The sequence below is a fragment of the Eschrichtius robustus genome, chromosome 6 (genome assembly GCF_028021215.1).
Source record: "Eschrichtius robustus isolate mEscRob2 chromosome 6, mEscRob2.pri, whole genome shotgun sequence".
NCBI lineage: Eukaryota > Metazoa > Chordata > Mammalia > Artiodactyla > Eschrichtiidae > Eschrichtius > Eschrichtius robustus.
The window spans coordinates 115,806,314-115,832,050 of record NC_090829.1 but is presented as its reverse complement, the minus strand read 5'-3'; the positions used below and the strand labels follow the sequence as shown (position 1 = coordinate 115,832,050).

The window sequence follows — 25,737 nt, the reverse complement described above, 5'->3', positions numbered from 1 at the left end:
GTTTGACCAAGGAGCTTTTAAATTATACATATCTTATAATAAGCAACGCAGAGAAATGTTATCTTCATATTGGTTTACAGTGTGATATACGGACATGAGCAGAAGTACATATTTTTAAAGGCATCATTAGTCTACCTTTAAGATTTGTAAAGAAAAAAAATTAATAATAGGATCTTCATCCCCCTTTAAATTTTACTTTATGTGGATAATGTGTAGAACTAATGAGTGGGGTGGGTAAATTTAATACAGAATGCTACATTTGAAGCATTTTTCCAAAGATCAATTTCACTGCAGTTAGACTTTGCCTCTGGACTAGACATTTGGCACCATTCGGTATACGTTCATCTCCGCTTTCTGTGGCCTTCTGAAGGGAACAAATGGAACTCAGCTGGGCTTGTCTGGGAGCAATGAGTGGGTTCTTTCACATCTGTGTAATAACTGACAGGTCAGGAAATAGGCACGGTGTTCTCGCCAAGCCAGTGGTAAGGCAAACGAGAAACCAGTTCTCCAAAATGTTACTTTTCAATGAAGTCTACTTAATAACTACAAAACTGGTAGGCAAATGGTTGGATTGATGTCATTGTGCCACATTGTGGAGCTACGTTGTCACACAGAGGAGTGATAAAGAGCAGTATGGTGGTAGCGTGTCTGTGTGTGTCTTCCACTCAATGCAAAGATGACTATATACCTTAGTGAAATATGTTGTGACAGATTTATCAAACGTGGGAAACTTTATTGATAGGCTTTTTTTTTTTGGCTGTGTTGGGTCTTTGTTGCTGCACGCAGGCTTTTCTCTGCTTGTGGCGAGCAAGGGCTACTCTTCGTTGTGGCGCGTGGGCTTCTCATTGCGGTGGCTTCTCTTTGTTTTGGAGCACGAGCTCCAGGCACGTGGGCTTCAGCAGTTGTGGCACTTGGCCTCAGTAATTGTGGCTCGCAGGCTCCAGAGCGCAGGCTCAGCAGTTGTGGCGCACGGGCTTAGTTGCTCTGCAGCATGTGGGATCCTCCTGGACCAGGGCTCGAGCCCGGGTGCCCTGCATTGGCAGGTGGACTCTTAACCACTGCGCCACCAGGGAAGCCCCTATTGATAGTCTTTTAAAATATCTTTTATGTTTGAAGTGTACACGTTTTCAAAGAACTAAGTTGTGTAGTTGTGAAAGCATTGATCTTACATGTAAAAATTCTTTTGTACCACAAAATTATCTGAATTTTGCTTTAACTGTTAGTACTTTGATTTGTTTTTTCAACTTTTGGTTTAAATTCAGAGATATACTGAGAATTGATTCGTTTTCCAGCCAAATTAGTATGATTTAGCTCTCAAATATACTGGATAGGAGATGCTACATTCCAAAATCATGATTTTTTTTTTCTTGTTCATCTTTTCTCAGTATGATTATAATTAGTTATAGGAAAAACCATAAAGGAAGAGAATTGTAGGAAATTAAAATCTGTCCATTTCACATTTGATCTAACATGAACTGTTTTCATTTATATCTTCAGAGTTCCTTGCTCACCAATATAAAATAAGTTTTAAATCTTAAATTATGGGTCAATTTATAACAGTCAATTATTTTTCTCAATATGAAAACAGAAGTGTCTTTTTTCTGCATTGGTGAAATTTATAGCTGTGTTTCTGTTTTTATGTATTAAACGCAAACCAGAACAAAGCAAAAAGATTGTCAGTAATGCTACCACTCAGAGATAATGACATAGAATTTTGGAATGCATCCTCTCAGAACATTTTTGATAGCAGTGTTTTTTTGTTGTTGCTGTTTTTTGTTTGTTTGTTTGTTTTTTAAAAAGCGAGCCTATTAGAGTCAAAAGAATCAAAGTTCTAGAATCAATCAGACATACCTGGATTCAAATTCTCCCTCATTGTTTGACTTAGCTAAGTCTTCAGTTTCCTTATCTGTAAAACTGAGATAAGAGTTGTTTTTATTTCCTGAGGTTATTATGAGAATTAAATCTTACTCTCACCTCGGTTCTGGGCACATAGGAAACATTCATTTGAATGTTAGCTGTTAACGTTATTGTTGAGGACATATTACCATAGCTGTTGTATTTGCTTTGATCTATCCATTATATATAAAGGATTTTTTTTTAAAACTGTCACTGTTAATTCAGAACTACTGGAAACCAGACCTTCTTGCATTTTGTCTTTATATTCATATTCTCTAAGCAGCATTAATGTACACCAAGACTTAACAGTTTGTGTTTATTCTAATCACTTCCTCTGCAGCCCCAAGTGCCCCTCCACAATCTGTCACTGTGCTGACTGTCGGAAGCCACAATAGCACAAGTATTAGTGTTTCCTGGGATCCTCCTCCTCCTGATCATCAGAATGGAATTATCCAAGAATACAAGGTAAGGCCTGGATGAAGAAGGAAAGTTCACAGGTAAAAGTTCCCAGAGAAGTCTCAGGGTCACGTGGAGGGGGAACATTTCTAGTGGCCCTCTTATTGAGTTTGAGTGTAAAGTAATATTTTATATCTTTGTGTGACAGGTAAAGAAGCAAATGCATAGGATGCATAGAACCTAATTCCAAGGTCACAGATAACACAAACTCAGTTGGACAAGTAAACCATAAGAATGCAGTGTTGTTGTTGTTGTTTGTTTGTTTTAATAATGTGATTGCAGAACCTCAGGGATTTAGAGAGACAGGGTACAGGGTAGATAGTGAAGCCCTATCCTAGGAAGTGCCTTTATCTTTGTTATTAGATTTCTGTGTAATGGGACTTAGAACAGCTGTTTTTAAACTGTATTCTCATAAAAAAAAGATGCTTCAAGGGTTTAAAGAGTTGAGATGGAGATAAGAGGGTGGGCAGTACCACCTCCCACTGTAAATTCTGCTTTTACCAAGTTATTGGTAAAAGGTTCTGTAAAATATTTCACTTGAAAAAAGGGAGCCATTGAAAAAACAAATTTTGAAAACCTCTTATTTTTCAACTGATGAATTTGTTGCTATTTGGAAACAGTATATATTCGTTGTTTCTTCACCATCATTTGAGCGACATCACTTAAGAATCACAAGTTGTCTAACTTTGAGAAATAACGTTCTGATTAATTCTGATGTGATTAGACCACATGGGAGAGTAAAACACCTCATTAAATCTTGTAAAAATTCAAAACTATGCTTTTTTGCTATTAATAAATTTTTATAGAAATCTGATAATAACATACTAAGTAGATCTATTAGAAAAGAAAACTAGACACCCCACCTCACCCCAGAAATTCATAGTTGGTATGTGAAATTAAGCTGAATAATTTTACTCAAAACATTGTTACTTCTAGGAAAAAATGTGAAAGTTAAAGTAGAATTTTCCTAAGTTAATGGTTAAGTTACTGAAGCAAATGGACTAAATTTCATAAGAATTTATTTTAAAATTATTCCCATCACATTATAAAGAAATGTGAATAAGAAAATAAGAGTAAGTGCTTTTACAATAGCATAATTATATAAAATCAGAAATTTTATAAGTGTTAGGACACATTGTTTTAAAAGCAAAACATTATCTACCCTGGAGTGTGTATGTTTTTTAATGAGTTTAGGATTTTACTTTTATATCATCTAGGACTAAATATCTTCAACTTCTATTTATTTAAAAATTGATTTTTTTTCACATGATAATTTTTCATAAGTTGTAAATTTTCTCACTCATATGAGATTGTCCTATTTTGGTAAAAATGTGTATATTTTGGTAAGGGCTAAATAATCCTTCACTAGTAACTTAGGTTTCATAGACTAAATAAAAGACATCTGCAATTCAAAGGTATTCTTTTAAAGAAAAAGTTTCAGGAACTTACCTCTTTCAGAAACAAGCAATGTGTGTTCCTACTTATATGTCCCCATGTAGATTATAAATACTGTATAATAGAAATACAAATAAGTACACACAGTAGAATTTTTTATAACACATTTTACAGTAACAGATTTCCATAAAAGAATGTATGACTTAAAATTTGATTCTTATTGGAAGTGCAAGCCTAGCGTCCCTCACATCAGCGTTTAAACACTTCCCACCACTGTTCTCATGCATGTGTATGTATGTATAGATATGTTTTGATCAATATTAAGATTTATTACTGTCAGTGTAAATATTGGCTTTAATTTTATCTCAGTCAATACCTATAACTTTAGTCAATTAATCTTGTTAACCACTTCTGTGTAAGTTAATAATTTCTTAAATGAAATATAAATTACTTAGATATGCACCTATATACTTTGGATACTACAACTCATAATCACCATATTTTTAATAATTCTTTGCCTAATAATTCTTGATAAATAAATTAAGCAGAGGAATTTGTGTGTTTTAATCCATACCTAAATGCCATTTGCAATCAAGGACCACTTTCCAGACCTTGCAGAGGTGTTGAGGGAATTATTGTGCTATGAGCTTTCAGTGTTGATTGTAAAATATAAAGGAACGCTGCATAGTTTTAGCTTCTTTTGTTGTTCTTCAATACACACACACACATACACACACACACATATATATATACATACATACGTATATATATAAACAGCAGAAATTAGGCTTTAGAAAATGTCATTTACAGATACTTCTATAAGACTAGAAAATAGATTGGTCTCTACTAAAAGATTTAATCAACTGTAATGAACTAATTACCAGAAAAAAATAATTTTATATTCTTTTGGTATTCACTTTACATTTCTATAGATCTGGTGTCTGGGGAATGAAACACGATTCCACATCAACAAAACTGTGGATGCAGCCATTCGATCTGTAATAATTGGTGGATTATTCCCAGGTATTCAATACCGGGTAGAGGTTGCAGCTAGTACCAGTGCAGGAGTTGGAGTAAAAAGTGAGCCACAGCCAATAATAATTGGTGAGTACCAATCCATATGGTATGTGTTTTAGAATCAGCCAACTGGTAACAAAGTAGATTATTTTTTTGAATCTACGTCCCAACAGTGGATATACAGTAAATAATGAGTAATAAGATGCGCACATCATATAGGCAAATAAACTGACTAGAGCTTCTACCAAAATGTTTAGCAATTGCTTATGCTCTTAGGATTTCCACAAACTTCTTAAAATCATAATCATTAAGAGTTTACATGCTGAAAGTTGGTTTGAAAATTATTTTTAATCTATAGTTTCATTTGTAATTTTGATGCCTTTGAAATACAATAGGAAATGAGGCAGTTACTGAAGAAGGCGCATTATGTTTCAAATCTGTATACCTCCTCTTAGCCAGAAAAATGTCAAAAATTAACCAGAAACAGCCCAAAAGAAACTAGTACTCCAAATAAACTATCCCAAAGAAGAAATCCCTATTCAATCTACTATCATCATTACAGAAAATTGCTTCCTATCACCATGGATTATGTTTGACTTTTCTTGAAATATATATAAATGGAATCATACAGAATATAATATTTTGTGTCTGGCTTCTTTCACTAAACATAATGTTTTGAGATTCTCCCATAGATGTATTATGCAATTCATATGTTTTATTTCTGAGAAGTATTCAATCATGTGACTGTATCATATTTTGTTTCTCTGCTTTTCTCTTGAGAGAATGTGTAAGAAGTTTTTCTGAGGACGTATGTTTTTATTTCTTTTGGAGAATTACCTAGAAGTGGAATTTCTGGGTAACAGCACTGATGTAGTTTGACTTTATAAGAAACTCTAAATATTTTTTCAAATTGTATAATTTTATACTCTCATTGGGAAAGAATATGACTTTCAGTTTTTCTACATCTTCACTGCCATTTAATGTTGCCATCTGTCATTTCAGCCATTTCAGTGAGTGTAAGAGTCCCTCATTGTCACTTTAACTTCAATTTTCTTTGATGACTAATGATGTTGAGCAACTTCACATGTGCTTATTGGCCATTCACATATTTTCTTTTGTAAAATTTCCAAGTCTTTGCCTTTTTTAAAATGGTGTCATTTGTCTCTTGTTACTAAGAGGAGTTATTTGTACATTTTCAATATAAATTATCTGTCATAGATTGTATCACAAATATTTTCTCCCAATTTATGGCTTTCTTAGTCCTTTTCTTGATAGTGTCTTTTGATGAGCAAAAGTTTTCAATTTACATGATCTATAATTTATCAAATTTTTCTTTCATGTTTAGTACTTTCTAAGAAACTATGTCCTACATCTAGATAGCAAAGATGTTTTCTTCCAGAAGCTTTATAGTTTTAGCTTTTATGCATAGGTCTATAATTCATCTTAAAGTAATTGCATGTGATTTGAAGGTTGAGGCTTATTTATTTCCATATGTAAAATCAAAATACATAGGTATCTTTCACTGAAAAAACTTTCCTTTCTCCAGTTAACTATGTATGCGTGGATCCATTCCTGGATTCCCTGTATTATTCCATTTGTTTATATGTCTATCCATATGCCAAACCACAGTGTCTTGATTACTAATAGCTCATAGAAAGTCCTGAAATCAGGTAATGTGAATACTGCATCATTTTCTTCTCCAAAATTTTTTTGGCTATTTCAGACCTTTTGCTTTTCCATATACTTTTCAAATCAGCATGTCAGTTTCTACAAAATTATGTTGGAAAAAAAATTTGGAAAATTTTTTTCTACAAAATTATGTTGGAAAAGTTATATTTATGTTTAAAAATACAGTGAATCTATACATCAAATTGGAAAGATTAAACATTTTCATAGTCAGTCTTTCTCTGTGGGAACTTGATGTACCTCTCCATTATTTATCTTTATTTTTCTCAACAATATTTTGTAGTTTTCAGCATATGGCCTTAACATATGTTTTGTTAAAGTTTTCCTGAGTATTTAATGTTTTTTACACTATTATAAGTGGATTTATAAAATTCCCTTTTTCAACTACTTTATGTTATATATAAATTTAATTTTACGTATTGCCCTTTTATCTTATGGCCTTACTAACTTCACTCACTTATTTTAATAGTTGCAAAATACTTTTTCTGAGTGTATTCAGATAATCATCTATTTTCTTTCTCCTTATTTATGTTAATATGATAAATTCTATGGTTTCAAAGGTAAATAAACCTGGCATTCTTGGGATAAATCCCACTTGGTCAGGATACATTATGCTTTTTACAGATACTACTGGATCTGATTTGCTAACGTTTAGTAAAGAATTTTGCATCTATGTTCATGAGGGATATTGATTGGTAGTTTTCTTTTCATGTCTTTGTCAGGTTTTGGAATCAGGGAGGCTAGGTTTAATGGGTTGGGAAGTATTCCTTCCTCTTCTACATTCTGTAAGAGTCTTGGTAGGCCTGGTCCTATTTCTTCCTTAAATACTTCTAGAATTCAATGATGATATCTGTGCCTAGAGTTTTCTTTGTGAATTATTTTTATTGTTATGAATTTACATTTATTCAGATATTTTTTTCTTCTCTGTTGGTTGTGGTAAATGGATTTTTCGTGTTTGCCCACCAATGAATTTGTCTAATCCATCTAAATTGTTGAATTTATTATCACATGTTTATTTGCAGTATCTCCTTATTTGTAATCCCTTTAATTGTAATGTTTGCAGGATGAGTAGTAATGCCATCTCTTTTATTCATAAGTACTGTGGATTGATGCTCCCTCTCTCTCTTTTCTCCTTTTTCGTTGCCCCCTACCCTCTCTCTCTCTTCCCTCTCTCCAACTTTAATCTTGATAAGGATTTATCAATTTTATTAATCCTTTCAGCATACAAATTTTGGCTTTGTTAGTTTTATTTATTTGTTTTCTAATTAAGCGATTTCTGATATTTTTTTCTTCTGCTTACTTTTATGTTGCTTCTTAAGATAGAAACTTATATCAATGATTTGGACCTCTCTTCTTTTCTAATACGAATATTTAAAGTTATAAATTTCCCTCTAAGCACTTCTTCAGCTGAATCTTACAAATTTGATGTGTTATGTTTCCATTTATCATAAAGTTGAAAACACTTTTCACTTTCCCTAAAAATTTTTGGGTTTTGCAGAAGTTATTTGGAAATGTGCTATTAAATTTCCAAATGTTTTGGTATTTTCCATAAAGCTTTTTGTTGCTGATTTCTAATTTAATTCCACTGAGGTCAGAGAGTGTATTTTACATGAATTTAGCTTTTTAAATCTGGAGACATTTTATGGCCCAGAATTTCGTTTTAGCGAGTGTGCCTTGTGCATTTAAAAACTATGTTCATTTTTATTTTTCTATCTTGAAATGGAATGTTCAATAAATGTCAGGTCAAATCAGTTGGTAGTATTGTTCAAGTCCTTACTTATTTTCTGTTAATGCATTCTTTTAATTAATAAGAAAAGCGCCTGGCAATTTATTATAATTATAGATTTGTATATTTCTCCTTTTTGTTTATAAGTTTTTGTTTCATGTATTTTGCTACTCTTGTTTTAACTGAGTATATTTTAAGAGTGTTATAGCTTCTTAATGAACTTATGCTTTTTCATTACGAAATGCCTCACTTTATTTCCTCGTAAGATTCTTTCTCTTGGAACTTACTCTGTCTGATGTTAGTACACCCGTGTAAGTGTTTGCGTTTTGTGATTTTTTTTTATCCTTTTATTTTAACTCCTATGTCTTTGTATTTAATGCACATTTCTATTATTTAAATTGCATATTGTTAGGCCTTATTTTTTATCCAATGTGACAATCTTTGCCTTTTAATTGGAGTGTTTATTATCTTTAATGTGATCATTGATGTTTTGGAGCTTAGAATTACCCTTCTGCTATTTATTTTTTTTATCTGACTTTGTTCCTATTTTCCTAATTTACTGATTTCTTTTGGATGAATAAAATGACTCCCTGTATAATATTTTATGTTCACTGTTGAATCATTAAGTATACTTATTTTTGTAATGATTACTCTAGGATTAGCCTATGCTATATGGGTCTTAGAAAATATAATTCCATTTTCCTCCCTTTCAAGCTTTTTGCTATTGTTTTACCTTTTACTCCTGCACATGTAATAAAAACCAATACACAAACGAAAGTATTATTATTGATTTTGCTCTAAACAATCAACTATCTTTCAAATAAATTAAAACTAAGAAAAAATATTTTATATTACCCACCTTTATCTGATAGTCTGTTCCTTAAATTCAGTCCCTGAGTCTGCCTGAGTTTTACTGTCTCTTTAACTCAGTAATGCTATTCAGCCATTTTTGGACTCCCCTTCATTGCATCATGTTTCAGAAACTGTCTCCAGATAGAAAAATATGAATATCGTAAGATATTCCCCTTGTTTATTTCCTTTTTTCTCATAGTTCTGTCCTTTTGTTTCACATATTTTGCCTAGGTTTTCCTTGTTTATGGTGGGATTGCATGTCTCATTCCTTTTATTCCTTCATGGGCAGAAGTGGAAGTATCCAGTGAATTATTCAGTTTATATAATACAAATTCCATTTGTTCTCTTTTACATTTTTCATTTCCCTCTGAAATTCCCCATGTGTTCATTCATTAGGACTCTATTATTTTAAATTAATGAACATATTGTAATAGCTGCTTGAAAGTCCTTTCCTCCTAATTTCGACATCCATGTCATCTCATGGTCTGTTTCTATTGATTACTATTCCTCTTGATCTTGGGTTATCTTTTCCTCATTTTTGCTATTGTGGTTGTTATTATTGTTGTGCTTGTTTTTGCATGCCTGGTAATTTTTTACTATATACTGGACATTGCATAAAACATACTACACAATTTTGTGATCTTCTGAAGAATTGTGTTTTTTTCCTTAGAGGCAGTTATGTTACTGGCTGATCATCTTGATCTTGTGGTGGCTTGGTTTTTACATATTGTTAGTATGGACTATTTACGTTTTGACAATATTCTTCAGGCAAAACCTCAGTTTAATTTTTACTTCTAAGGCATAGTGCTCGTGGACTTTCAGTGAAAAGCCTAATATATTTATCTGGTCTGCCTACCTTGATGGAATTTAAACTTCAAACACAATCTTCTCTGCAGTGAGACAGTCTGCTCAGTCTTTGCAGGCTTTTACCTTTTGAGTTTCACCAGATCCTTGAAATCATCCTTCTGCATGCACAATTCAGGGTTCACACTAGTACTGAGGGAGAATTTATACACAGATTTGAGAACATCACTCTCCTGTCTCTTCCTCTTTCACGTGGTTTCTCCCTTAATTTTTTGTCACACTGGCAGCTCTGAAGGCTATCTTCTGACACCTCCTAGAAATAAGACTGAGATTTTCAGCTTGAGTTCTGGCTCCCTAGCGCTGCATGGATTGAGCTCTCTAAGGGGGTAGAAAGCCTCATAAATGCAGATTTTTTTTTTTCTTGAGTGGTTTTATTCTTTCAAAAGGCAAATCCCTTCAGTTTACCCTGATTTTATTTGTTTGTCAGTGTCTTTATCTTTTTAAATATTCTTCCTAGAGTTTATATATTTTAAAAATACTTGTCCAGAGTTTCATACAAGCCAATTGCCATTTGCATTCTTTTCTGTTTATTTTCTAAAATATGCACATAGAACATACTACCAAATTCTGGGAAATTGTTTCTTTTTACAATGTATTTATTGTATAATGAAGAGATTTAATATTCAGTCGTCATGTTAAAATTTTTTAGGTTCTCCAAGTATTCTTTCTTTTATATATTAAAAACATTTAAAAAGTTATAGTATTAACTTTTCTTTAAATTGCCTTCCCTTTCTTAATTAGTCATACAAACTGAATTAATTTCTTAACCTGAGGGAAACCTATAATCTTGCCCTTCTGAGATTTTCTAAAATAAATTGGAATAAGAAAGAAATACAGGTACACCCAAAAGGATTTAACAGATATAGATGAACTTATTCTTATTTCTACATATTTTCTAAATAATATTTAGAATATTTATGTTATTTAGAAATAAGGCAGTAATTTTTCACTTAAAAAATATGAAACATGTTTGAAAGGTATAGCTTTCTATGAGAGCTCCTAGATAGGTAAACAAAGCTTTTTTTTTTTTTTTTTCACTGCCCTTCTAGCATATATATGAAAAAGATTGAATGTAATTTTTCTAAATCAAAGATCAGTAGGATTACCAAATATCTATATTTTCCTTTCATGTTTTCTTTTTCTTTTCTGTCATCTTTGGTAATAAATATAATTTTCAAGTATGGAAAAGTTGGTTTGTTTTGGTTTTGATTTTGGTTTGTAGTAGCTACCTATTTGCTTCACAATATTTGGGGGATTTATTGTATTTGGAGGCAAGTAAAAATTGCGGTAATACCATTTCCCCAAGTTCATGTCATGACAGTTAAGAATAAACAATTGTATGGTAACTTAAAGTAATAATGTTAACTAAGGTTATTTTAAATCAAATGGAAAGTTTTGCTTAACTTGTATTATTTTAAAAAGACTGAGTGATCAAGTGGATAATGAGTACCTTTTAATTTGTTTATGTATCATACTTTTCAAATTTTTCTATGAAATAAAAAATAATCTAGTAAGTCATATTTCTATCTCCTTTTCATGTAGTTAGAATACACAATATCCAAGACATAATTATAGAAAATAGAATTGTACGACTTGAAATAAACACACACACACACACACACACACAAGCACAATTTAACCTGGAAAAGGCTATTTGTCCTCGAGAGATTTATTTCTTTTTAATATCTACTGTTGTACTGAAGAAGCCTTTAATTGTTTCTTTAATTACCCCTGCATATCTACCTTAACATCTTGTCTGATAACCTTATCTACACAACTGTTATTCCTTAGTTGAAAAGTGATTTAGTGATGGCTAATCTCCTTTTCTCTTTCAATTTATGCTTTCCCTATTGTCTATTCAGTACTGGAAGCAGCGCTTGAAGTGACTCAAGCTCTTCCTCATTTCCCCTTTGCTTTAATTAAATCATGTATTGGCATTTGATGTAATTTATGGCTGATAATTTTAGATTTGTCTTATGCCAGACAGTGTACTGTTTCATCTATTCCTTCTCAGCTTAGTTTTTATTCCAAAAAGTTACATTAAGGGACCTTTAATTAAAATTTGTATAAATATAATAAATAGCCTTACACAGACTTAAAAGTAGTATTGTTCTTTTATTTGCTGTCTCCACTGGTAAGGTGACTTTTACCTCAAAATATCCATAATTTTATATGTTTTCAGTTACACACACACAAATACAACCAAATACATTTATATATATAAGCATCAAACAGCATGTCATATAACAAAATTACATTGACTTAAAATTCTCAGTAATCTTGCTTAGTAATATACCTATTGCTTCTTTAATCATTTGCCTATTTCACGCTTACCTTACATAGTTGGTAATAATATGTGGAACAATTGCAAACTTTCACAGTAATAGGTACAATTGAATCTGATGTGTCTAATTAATTCTTAGTCCAACAAATTAGTTTTGTTCTTCATTACTCTCCAGTGGGAGGAAGACATTATATTTCATTATATTTTTTTGTCTGAAAGAACAATGGAGTGTTACAGGTCACACACATCCCATGTCTGTGCTCTAATTAGTCCAACTGACAACATTGTTTTAAAAATACTAGCAGCACAAGAAATACTCATACACTTTGGGTAACATAGATAAATATTTCACTATATTCAATAAGACATTTTATGGCTCTTTTACACAAATGAAGGACGAATTTTCTTTTCTGTTTGTGCTATAAGGTGTTTTCTTTTTAGTAACTACTAGTGTTTAGCACAATCGCCAGATATATGTATTGATATGTCTCAAGTTGAAAATATGCGCTCATTTTAAATACATTTTTGACTATGTTTATATGTATAGTAACTAAGAGCAGATAGGTTAGGAAAATGAACCAGCTTCACTACATAAGTGAAGCTGGTTTTTAAATCTGGAAATTAACACAAAAGACGTTTCAGGAATGGAATATTAGACTATAAAAAATGCTAGCAGCTGTAACAAACAAGTGGGCACACTGATTGCCTTAACAAAGTAAAAGTTTCTTTCTTATTCATAGCCCAGTCTAATATGAGTCAGCAGAATGGAGGATGGGGTTTCTACGCCATAAAGTTTTTCACGGAACTTGGCTCCTTCCATCAGTGGCTCTACGTCTCTTAGAGCAGGGGTCCCCATCCCCTGGGCCGCTTATCGCAGAGCAGGAAGTGAGAGGCGGGCGGGCAAGCTTCATCTGCCCGTCACTCGCATTACCGCCTGAACCTTCTCCCCTCCTCCACGCCTGCCCGTGGAAAACTTGTCTTCCACGAAACCGGTCCCTGGTGCCCAAAAGGTTGGGGACCACTGTCTTAGATGGTCAGCATCCTGCCGCAGATCCCTCGTTTCTATCTAACATGCTAGGAAAGAGAGTGTGACGTATTGTCACAGTGGTTTATGGGTCAGATCCGGAGGTAGTATGCATCTGCCTGTGTACAATTGGCAAATATTCAGTCACTTTGTTGTACTCAACTACAAGGGAGGCTGGGGAGTATAGGCTAATTTTCTGCCCTGGAAGAAAGGTGAAACCTTGGTAAACAAGTCACCTATTGTTTGCAGGACTCTCACATCTAGGTAATTTACAACTTGTATTCCTACCTGAGTGGCCCTTGAAGTAACTCTTAGCCTTACATGGGCTATAATTACTGTGTTCCTATTAACCTCTTTACATACATCGTCTCAATTAATCCTCCCAATTAAATGAAATAGACAGTACTGTTGCCAACTAACAGAAACAGGGATTCCAAAAGATTAACTGCCCTACATAAGCTCACTGCTTACTTAGCTTTTAAGTGGCAGAGATGATACTCAAATGTGGAACTTCAAAGACCTTGAACTTTCTAATATATTACAGTGCCATGATAACCGAAACAATGAGAATTACACATTCCTGTGATGTGATATGCTGAAATTTGCCATTTATATTTTGCTTACAATTTATTTTTTAAGTATTGGATTAGTTACTAATGAGATATGATATTAACATAAGAAATCACTTAATTTCCAGTGTCTGAATTCATTCATCTGTTAAATAAACACATAAATCTTTGCTGTTCAGTGATATTATGATTCCATGAGTTTTAAACCTGTTTAAAAATGTGGATTGAGATTTTCTTTATTACCTCCGAGAGGGCTAAATTGTCAGAAACATGACTACTTCTAGAATAATCTTAGTCCAGATTTAAATGTATGTTTTTGTTACATAGACCTTAGAATTAATATTCAAATTGTTTTGTATCCAACTTTCAAGTGGATTTTCAAATTAGTTTTAAATACTTTAAGGGCATTTAGGAATTTTATCTTTTCGTGACATTTTAACTGTAGATACTAATCTCTATGAAAAGATGTTTACATAATTGTCATTGTTTAATATAGTAATTTTAATACCTTCCAGAAAATTAAAGTATGTTTGATAAAATAAGACCTTTGGTAGAATATTAAGAGCAATATTTTGAATATTTGTATTTAGGCAGTGCTGTAGGGGGAAGGTAATTTTCAAATACCTGGCGTTAAATGTTGTAGTTGCCTTTTTTAAAAAAATGAGAATTATATTACAAAATGCTTTACCTAACTGAAGAAAGGTTACTACTATTTCAGCTCACAGCACTTGTTTTAGTACTTATTTATGAGGCAATAAATCAAGAAGTGGTTCTGAATCTGTCCACAGCAAAACAAAACACAAGGGAGCAATGTTCTTAATCACATTTCAAACTTATGATTTGATTCTTTTTCTGAAACTTACAAAATATGCTTACCAATAAAATGTGACAGGCTCAGGACACAACAAATATTACCTGCTTCAAAGAATGTTCTAATCTTCTGTGCCTTTGGCATACCATATATGTATTTTTGTGGGGTTTTTTGTCTTAATATTTACTAACAGGAACACTGTTGTTTCTTCCATAGGGGGAAGGAATGAAGTTGTCATTACTGAAAACAATAACAGCATAACTGAGCAAATCACTGATGTTGTGAAGCAACCAGCTTTTATAGCTGGTATTGGTGGTGCCTGCTGGGTAATTCTGATGGGTTTTAGCATCTGGTTGTATTGGCGAAGAAAGAAGAGAAAGGGACTCAGTAATTATGCCGGTAAGAGGCTATTTCCAGCTAAAAAAATGTCTTATCTTTAGGACTATGACAAAATTCAAGGGAAGGAACGGAATGGAATAACTGAGTGAATGAATGGATGTTTTTGGCTTGATTTAAACAAACAACATGCTTTAATGCACTGCTCTTCACCATATCACATTATGACCATAAGGCAATCTCTTTGCTTGTATCTCCAAGGAAGCATAAGAAGAATGCACACTGATAAAGTGCTTAGACATTTTTCTCAACTAGTTCAACACACACCCACCCACACCCCCCCCCCCACACACACACACGCACACACAGACTTTGCATGCTATGACTCCGTTGTTTGAAAAATGGATTTAAGCAAGAGCATTCCTAAAATGCTCAGAAAAAAAGAGAAAAGATTTGAAATGTAGTTTTTGTATTTCGTAATACAGATTACAATACAAACTGTGTCTCAGATGGAAAATAGAAACGAAGCAAAAAAAAAATCTCACCAGGATTGTTGAGACTGATGAGGCATGAATTAAGTGATTTACTAGTCACTTAAATAGGATGTCTATTTCAAAGTGACCAATAGGCATTTTAGAAGTAAGAAAAAGGAGAAGCAAAAGAAGCAGAAGAAGAAAAAGAAGACCGTTGGTGTTCTACTTGTTCGCAAAAATGTTTTCTTCTTAGAATCAAGAACAGGAATTTTAAGGATGTCCAAAATTATGGCCTTCAAAATACTTCCAAGGAAGAGAGAGAGAAAATTATCAAGTCAGTGATTGAAAAATGAACTCAATACTGAAGCTATATTCAATTACAGCTTAAATTGCAATGCATTTTAAGGACTTTCTCTAACAGTGATCATCAAAAGAAATTGTCTCACAATATTTCACACTTTGTAGAATTTACAAGGGAACAATTTTAATTTACCATCGTCCTACAAATATTTTAAAATTTTTGAGATATTTTATGCATCTTCTATTTCTAATTTTTACTTTAGTAAGAAGCATAAATGTCTTAAGTGACTTTGACAGAGGCTTCAATTCTTATTAAGTTTATCCGCTGCTGTAGCTTGTAGGTGTCTGAGCTTCTGAGAATAGTTCAAAATGAAAGGAATAGCACCCACTTGGTTGTCTTTCTTGTTATTCGATAGCATTTAAATACGATCATTTGACAATCACACTGTGGCTCATGTCTATATTTTGTGAAAATAAAGTTTATTAGTTACTGGTTAGAACAAATTCCCAGGACTAGAGAAGGTAGTATAATGTATCCATTGAAAAGGGGCTTTCATGCTTTGTGACTTGCTATTGCTCTGCCATTCTCATTTCTCATTGGTTGCTGATGCCTGCTTCCTTACGCTTTGCCATCTGAGTGCTTTATCACCCTGCCAGTGAGGGTTTCTTCCTGGAAAGGGATGCTGGGCAATAACTGCTGAGTGTCAGAGTCATGAACATTAATGATACTTTAACGTAACTTCTTGTTTTGCAGTCCAGTCCTCTGCTTTCGTTCCCTGAAGGTATTGTCCGTCAACCTGTCTGTTTAGTCAATCACCACGTTCCATTTCGTCTCTGTGACACGCTCATATAAATCACATGAGAAATAAGGAAGAATGATTTAATTCAGGGACTATTTTTATGTTTATCTCATTGCTTGGCTTTAGTGAAAATAATAAAAGATTGACTATGCTAGCCACTTCAGTACAAAGTTCTAAGAGGCCACGTTTGGAGTGTTGCATTTTTACCCTCCATACATCTTTATTCACTCACTCCTTCAAAATAGCATAGGTCTCGTAATTAGTAGTTTATGTTTTTAGTAAAATTATGTCAGATAGCCTTTTTTCTTCTTTTTTTTTAAACAGCAGTTCTTTGCAAAACCTATGCATTTAATTTGAAAATATCTGTTGGTCTTTGAGCTTGACAAGAATAGTACATTTCCTATTATCAGTTCTCATTGTGATTGATACCCATCTGCTTGTAGAAGAACTGCTAACTTGGAAGGTGCTATGCACTTCAGATATTTTGGAATAAGGCCAAGCCACAGAGCAGCCTTTCTGAACCTTTATACTTAATTGATAGATGGCTGACTCTCAGAATGGATTCACCTTCAGCTGGTAATTTGCCTTCCAGCAACTGCTGTTCTCTTCTAGGTGAGAAGCAAATGAAAATCCAAACCACAGGTACTTAGCATTGCATATCTGACCTGGCGATATTCTCTACACATTTTCCTCCATAAATATCCTATCCTCCACCTCCTGGAATGTTTATATTCTTGAGAATATGAGGATTTTAAATAGGAATGATTAGTGTAGTATGTATTTATCCTATGTTTAAATTTCTGATATTTCATGCATGAGCTAACGATCCATTTTAAGAGCACAGGGATTTCGTACAGGGATATTTTTCTCCGAAGTGTTCTATAAAAATTATAGAGAAAATTGTCTATGTGTACTAGTTCTGTTTATTTTTGGTTTTCATAGAAATTTCTCTGGAAATCTTATAATTTAACAAGTATGAAAACTAAACCCAGTAACATTAAAGCAATGTAATTTTACTCACAAAACGAAAAGTCTAATGTTTCCATTTTTTACTACATGGTAATATCTATATAGTTTCAAAATTTTCTTATTGATTCATGATAGCAATAACATTTTTTTTCAAATAAATGAAAGTCTACTTTGGGATCGGTATTTAAATTAATTTATAACAAAAGATGTCTTCATTTATTTCAAACCCCGAATGTGATCTTGGATTATACTTAAACTCTGCTGCAATTGATGTAAATTAAGAAACATGCATTTTAATAACGCTAGACTGATCCTAAGTAGAATTGAAAAGCAGGTAAAATTTGATTTCAGCACTTGCTTTTTCCTACTTCATTCCAAGTCTTCCTAACCATCACAGGTAGATTTTAACCACCAGAGGGAAGATATTAACTAGTGGGGAGAAGAAGTAACTTGCAGAGTGGAGAATCTAACTCTCGGCAGGATACTTTCCACTCACTCTGTACAGGCAAAAACTCACCCGCTGATTTTATTGCGGCTAATCTTTGATTCTCCATCTCCATGTGGAACATTATATTTGAATGCTTAAAAGGAAGGTAAAAAAAATGACATGCTACTCAGTGTTGATATTTTTCTTATGTTTCAGAGGATTTAACATATTGATCATAGAACACTAGTGGATTAGCACCTTAGATTGTAAAAGCAACTATCAAGAATCAAATGTAAACTTATACACTTAAATGATCTGAGAGGAGAATTTGGCCTGAACGTGTTTTGCTTCTTTACATAGAAGAACTTGGAGATTTCCCCAGGGCAAAATTACACACTAACTTCCTATTCAATTTTTTCCTATTTATTCTTTATTTAAATTCTTCAGACACAAGCACGCACGACAGGTTTGCTCGTGGCTCAAAGAAGGGCAGCTGGAATGAGAAAGGTACCCTCATATCTCATATTCTACATGAAATCATTTTATATTTTTCTAGAGTAACATGCAGTGTTATTTATCTTAATCTTCATTGAACACTAACAGTCTGCTCGTCACTGCATGTGAGGTGCCTGACTGCCAAAAGAATTCACTACCTGAATTACTGGGTGAAATAGAATTGTAAACATATTTAGGCAGAAAATACTAGGTGATTTTGAATCTAGAGTAAATGTTTGATTATATGTATTAACGGTATTTGTGAATAGAAAAGTGAACGACAGAAGTTTGAATAAAAGCCATGCAACCTTCATGAAGATTCTATATATTGTATTATAATCTTCATGAAGGCTACATGACTCTTTTCAAACTTATGTTGTTCATATTTCTATTCACAATTTTTAAGTCACCAACTTTTTAATGAAAATAAACATATTTTCACTTTTAAAGGGGTGAGTTCCATTTTATGAATATTACCTTTGAGGAGAACAGATTTTATTAAACTCAGTAAATATAAATAATTTAATGAGTGAGCAAATTATGAAATACCAAACACTTCATGCATAGGTTTTAAACCGTGGGTGGAATTATTTGACAAAATGACCCTAAGACAGCTAAAAGATTTGATGGAATTTTTATACTCTGATTATCTGGGCTTGAGTTAATGCTTATTAAAAGAGGATTAATCTACACTTATAGTTGAGAAATAGCTTATCAGGGAAGGGAGTGAGGCTTGGCTGGCAACGTTAACGTTTCCATTTGGAGTAGGAAAATGTGGCCTGGCCTACTAGAGATAGGCACTCTGAAAGCTTCCTTACCTCAAAATGTCAATTTACCACGTAGCTCTGTTTCCCTTCCCCCTCAATTCTAGAAAGCGTGAGATTAGGATTAATCCTGTCAGATAATAGTAGAGGTACTTTGTGTATGATATGAACTTGCAAAATCTCTTTACCTTATATCTTTTATAAATATTGCAATAAATTCAGAATATTTAATGCAATTCTAAAACATTTAAGATTGTGGTGCCTATAGAGCTTTTTGGAAACCTTAGCACTAGTCAGTCAGTTTTAGCAATAAAAACTTCTCTATGTTGCTCCCTTGAAAATTCTTAATTTTAGATGCTAGCAGAAACTCCTGGTAAAGATACACACTTATTTCAAATTTAATTCTGATAAGCGCAAAGTTACCACACTGTGATTATCAAAATTGTGACTAGAGCAAGATTGTCCAACCACCTACCCTCCCCAACCTCTTGCTTTCAGCTTTAAGGTAGTTCAACATCTCTGAGATGAGAGCTACCTCAAAACAGCTTTCACTTTGCTGTGGCATTTATTTTTTTTTCTCTCTCTGCACACACAAAAAATGCTGATCAAAACACCAAATATGACTTCCATTTTAGGAGTTCTAATTGTTCATCCTTATTTCTAGTCTGCTTTTAATCTCATGGTCTAATAGAACTCAGTTATTTTTGGTCTACTTTTCAAAATGGAACAAATGTAAAAGTTTTGGAGCATGGGAAGAAAAGGATACTCGAAAAAGTGTTCTCTCTCTTTACCTTGCTTTAAAAAGACAACTAATCAACCTTATTAAGTAAAGGTATTGTTTTTTGTTGTTGTTTTTCTCTCCTGATAGAAACATACAAAATTGAAGATTCTCATGTATATCAAATTGTATCCATGGACCATTTTAAGTCAATTATGTATTTACATAATGACTGTGTATTTTTGCCTTTGTATAGTTGGTATGCAGAGGTACAAAGATAAATGTCTTTATGAAATATTTTGACAGTCTTTCAGCAGTCTAGAACCATTTGAAAACAGTTTAATGATTTGGAATACAAATAGGAAATGGATATGTCTTGAAAGTTTTGAAATTTAAATTCTTTTATTCACAACATTTAATTCTCATTTGGTAAATATGGACCATACCATAGAGTCCATACTCTAACATAGCTGTAAATTAACTTGATACATTTTTTTTTCAATTTTTTATTGTGGTAAAATAAACATTACATAAAACTTACTATCTTGACCATTTTTAAGTGTACAATTCAGTGGCATTAAATACATTCATGATGTGCAACCATCACCACCATCCATATCCATAAATCTTTTTCATCTTCTAAAACTGAAAATCTATATCCAGTAAACAATAACTCCCTATTACCCCCTCCCCCCAGCCCCTCACAACCACCATTCTACTTTCTGTCTCTATGATTTTTGACTACTCTAAGTACCTCATATAAGTGGACTCATACAGTATTTATCTTTTTGTGACTGGCTTATTTCACTTAGCATAATGTCCTCAAGGTACACCAAAGTTTTAGCATATTTCAGAAAATCCTTCCTTTTCAAGGCTGAATAATGTTCCATTGTGTCTATGTGTACACTTTGCTTATCCATTCATCCATCACTGGATGCTTGGTTTGCTTCCATAGCTACTATGAATAATGTTACAATGAACATGGATGTACAAATAGCTCTTTGAGACCCTGCTTTCAATTCCTTTGGAAATGGAATTGATGGATCTTATGGTAATTCTATTTTTAATTTTTTGAGGAACCAACATACTGTTTTCAACTATGGCTGCACCATTTTACCTTCCACCAACAGTGCACAAGGGTTTCAGTTCCTCCACATTCTTGTTAATGCTTATTTTGTGTTTCTTGCATAGCAGCCAACCTAATAGGTGAGAAGTAACAGCGCATTGTATTGGGTTGGCCAAAAATTTCGCTTGGGTTTTTCCGTAAGATCTGAATGAAATTTTGGCCAACCCAATAGTTTTGATTTGCATTTCCCTAATGATTACTGATGTTGAGCATCTTGTCATGTGCTTATTAGCCATTTGAATGATATCTTTTGGATAAGATTTTCAGTGCTGCATCATAATACTTTAAAATTTACAGTTTATGAAAAATTAACCATTGGTAAGTACATGAAGTTAAATACAACTTAATTTCCGTGCTTCTGCTTCAGTTGTCCTCTTTTTCTCTAATATCATTTATTGCTCTGACAGTAACAGAAAATTTGGGTGAGGAAAAAGAGCATCTAAGTTGGAGAGAAGTGCTCAGCTTCTCCCCATGTGTCTCCTAAGCAGCACATTTGGAGGTGTTGCCCATCAGTACCTGCTGATTTGCATATTCACAATGATATTCACAGCATTATCTTAGCTCTCTTTTACCAGAGTAAAACAATCACTTGATAGTCCATTAAAAATCCACATAACTAGGAAATCACATCAGATAGAAAGCTAATTAGCTGTACTGTTTTCACATTTTGTGTTTTTTTCTCCTAATCAGGCCTTTATTTAATACCACCAGTGCTCATTTTTTTCAATAATTTTTTCAGGTCAATTTTTTATTGTTGTCGTTAAAAGCAGTTATTAAAGGGACCCAGTGTGGTGTGGATACACTGCTGATTGTTGATTCCCAACACTTGAGTCCATCAGGAAGCAGATTAGTGATCAGTATTCTTTTATTTTCCCCAAGGAGCTGTCCATAGCCAGTCCTGGGCAGGTACAAAGGTTATGTCAAGATTGTTTTATAATTCACTTGACAAGTTACCTAAAAACTTGATAAGGCAGTGTACTTTTAGGTGCCAAGATGTTTCTGAAAGCACTGCTTCATGAATTCCTGAAAGAACCTTAGCCATCTTATTGCCTAATTATGATGCCATGAGAGATATATCCTTAGATGACCTTAGGGAAGGGATTGGGGAACTACATTTAGAAAGTTATAAGATCTAAAGAGTGATCATATTTATTAGCTCAAACTTGTGAAACAGGTGAATGATGGAGAGATTATCCAAATGAGAAAGTATTTACTATGTGTGCACTTTAAGTAGCAATATGACCTTAGTTTATTAAAAATATGAATCAATTCATAGAATTTTATTTTTACTTTTGCTCACCAAGTAATCACAGTAAATCTAATCAGTATCTTCCAAAGATAGGATATGTTGGATTCACATCTGTGAAATAGTATTTTTGCCTTCATCCCCAGGGATTGGTTTAGCTGATCCATACTAATTTTGGTCAGAATTGCAATTTTGCAATCCATAAACTTCTAAACACCAATTTTTTTTTCCCAATGATTTTCTAGTTAAGTAATTTAGTGGCAAAATTTGGTCCAAAATACTATGAAGTTATTTATAGACTTTTTTCCACTAATCATGAATATTCACATCTCATTGCAAAAACAATAATTTTAAATACATTTGCTGCCTTGGACCCTCTCTGCAGTATGCATCATATTACCTATCTCAGATCTGAAGCATTTTGAATTCCAAATAAATTTAGCTGCAGAGGTTTTGGATACGGGATGATGGACCCAAACTGATATTTACCTTCTTTGGCCAATCCTTGAAACCCACTTTTATGTTGTTAGCTTTGTAGAATGGAATCTAGTGACCAGAGGGAGTGGATTCTTCAGCTGTGGCCCTCCTGGATGCTTGTTGATATTGCTAATAAGTTCCACAGCTTTAAAAAGGACTTAAGTTTTGTAATCATTACATACAATTGGAATATATTCAGTATCAATTATTTGAAAGTTTCATTTTTGTAAGAGTTGGCTAATGAAACAAAGCACCCAATACATTATGTATTCTCTATTCATTACAGTTCATGTCTTTGTAATTATAGTATTTCAACTCATAGTGCTTCTCAGTGTCCCTAAAAGGACCTGTGATGGGGAGGAATGTGTTGTCAATCAGTACTTTCACTTGTTTCATTGGAAGGATATTATCTGTTTGGACTATCCTGTTTCAGTTTCTACTATGTGCATTTTGCATTATGCCCTCTGATTAGGACACCTATATGTTAACATTAAAAGTCATGATTTGATAATTCCCCGTTACTGCATGTCGATCTTCCAATACCATGTATATACCAATTGACACTCAAATAAAAATTGCCCCTTTGACTTAACCATATGTTTGGCTTGAGGAATTTTTTAATGTCTTATTAAAGATGGAGCAAATGATAGCTTTGCTTTAGGCCAAACCACTGCTTCTTATTCTCTGTACAATTATGTTAATTATATTTTGTTAAAATTCCCAGAGGTTTCAGCTCTAAACTAAGGGCCAATATGTAGTTGTTATTAATCATAATTAATACTGACTACTTGTGTATGTTTCTTTTTCTTTTTACAGTTACATTTCAAAGAGGAGATGGAGGACTAATGAGCAATGGAAGGTATACTGAGGAGATTTTTAAAATTATTATTCTTAATCAGGACTGAGGAAACTCTATAGTAAGAGGCTATTATTGTAATAAACAATCACTTATAAGTCTGAGAATTCTAGGAGGAATTAAACGGCTTACCACAAGGTTTAATGACCTATCTGTTGTGCACTTTAGAAGAATCAAGTCCAGATGTTTCATATCTCCCAGAGGCCCCTGAAGAAATGAGTAGTAAATATCACAAGGAATGTGTTCATTTGTTAGCAGGATGTTTATTGCATTAATTAGACATTAGCAAATGAAGTTGCTGTTGTTTAAGACTCCTTATTGGTTCTCACTAAATTGCCGTGAGTGAAAAATTACACATAATCGATCACAAAGTAAATGATTCATGGATGATGAATAGGCTGTAGATTGATCAGACTGGATTCCACAACTTTGGATACTCAATTGAAATTGATAAAAGTTGATAAGAAACCCATATATCCTCATCTATTTTCCCTTTGCCGATATGGAGATTGTAATTAGGCTCTGGTAATAACTTCCAATCTCCCATTTAATCAATATTTTAGCAAAAAGAGATTAGGTCTAATGAGAGCTAGTGGATGTAGCAAGAAAGCAGTTGGATCTTCTTATTGCAGTTTCCATAGAAACACATGTTTCTCTTAGGGATTGTATCACAAAGGGTCTATCAGAAAAAAAAGTACAATGACTATAGATGTTGCTGTATCTTTGTAAATATGCTAATAATCTGGAAAGTGATCAGAATCCCATCTTTTATATTAAAGATGGGCATTCTTTATTAAATAGGATATGAAGGAAGTTTTCTTCGTAGATTAAATACACATGCTGGATCAGACCACAGTGGATCTTTTATTACTTTAAAAAAACCTTTAATATTCTCCTAATATTTTAAATTTAGAAAACCTGAAAATGTGCTATTGATGGAACAGTATAAGTACTGTTCATTAATTTCCCTTAAGTTCCTTGCCTCTAATCAAGCATGAGGGCCCATATCAGGGGTTATAGCCTATAGGGGACAGATAAATATGGGAGCTGCAGGAATTAAGGAAGCAATAGTCCAAAGTCCTGGAAATGGCTGATACTGAGCAATCATTCTGAGCAATTGTTCCCTTGAGGTGCCAGTTTATCATCAGACCTTGTTTCGGGATGCTGCTGTGTTACCAGTTTCCCACCAGTTTCAGGGAAGATGACTGAATTCATTCGGATATCAGCAGAATCCCAGGCAGCACTCTTCGGCTTCCACTGACAGGGTTGATCTATATATAGCCTTAGTGAACTGCTAAAGTTCCTTAATTCTTGAGAGCCTACAGATTTTAATTTGAAAGTGAATTAAAATCTTAAATTCTTTAATCCATTTTAGTTCATGAGACAGATGTCCAAATCTCTCATTGAGTTCCATGGATTGATTTCCTTTTAATTACCGTTTTAGCCGCCCAGGTCTTCTAAATGCTGGTGATCCCAGTTATCCGTGGCTTGCTGATTCATGGCCAGCCACGAGCTTGCCAGTAAACAACAGCAGTAGTGGCCCAAATGAGATTGCGAATTTTGGGCGTGGAGGTGAGTTATGTTTTTCAAAATTTTTTCACTTATTTGTTTTCTTGGCTTTCCTAGATGTTTTGAAAAAGACATACTAAAAAGTATTTTCTCCATAATTAAATTTAGTGACGCACATGTACATATAATGCTGTACATTTACTAAATATTTTATTATAAAACTGTTGTATCTATTATCTTGAGTAAAACTAAGCTTTTAAGGACGTCATCACTAACCAAGAAGATGAGTATTCATAATACATTTGGTTTTGGGACTATTAGTACAAGATTACTAAAATCAGGAACCATGCTGCCAAACAGGGCTTATGATTTCGAACTAGTCATTTCACTTCTCTGATTCTCATTCAATATATATTTATTGATCATGTCCTGTGTATCTGGCACTATGGCAGACAGTAAAAATATAATATCATATAAGGAATAGACACTTAAATAAGTATAACAACATGTTGACAGGGAGCTTTTCTGTAGTTCTACAACTGATAATTGGTACCCTAAATAAAAGACAAAAAATGCTAAGTGGCTGACATGCTAAGGTCTTCAAAATTTGGTACCAGGGTCCTCCCCACAGGTCTTTATAAGGAGACAGAATTGGACCTAC

The 25,737-nt window shown here is 33.4% G+C and overlaps 1 protein-coding gene across 1 annotated transcript in view; it reads left to right on the top strand.

Annotated features, from left to right (window-relative positions):
- ROBO2 (roundabout guidance receptor 2) overlaps positions 1-25,737 on the top strand; it is a 562,829-nt gene that overhangs the window by 491,393 nt on the left and 45,699 nt on the right. The window contains exons 15-19 of the mRNA XM_068545712.1: positions 2,237-2,361; positions 4,680-4,851; positions 14,797-14,979; positions 23,528-23,570; positions 25,012-25,139. Of these exons, the coding sequence (XP_068401813.1) occupies positions 2,237-2,361; positions 4,680-4,851; positions 14,797-14,979; positions 23,528-23,570; positions 25,012-25,139 (651 nt within the window). The remainder of the gene's footprint in view (positions 1-2,236; positions 2,362-4,679; positions 4,852-14,796; positions 14,980-23,527; positions 23,571-25,011; positions 25,140-25,737) is intronic.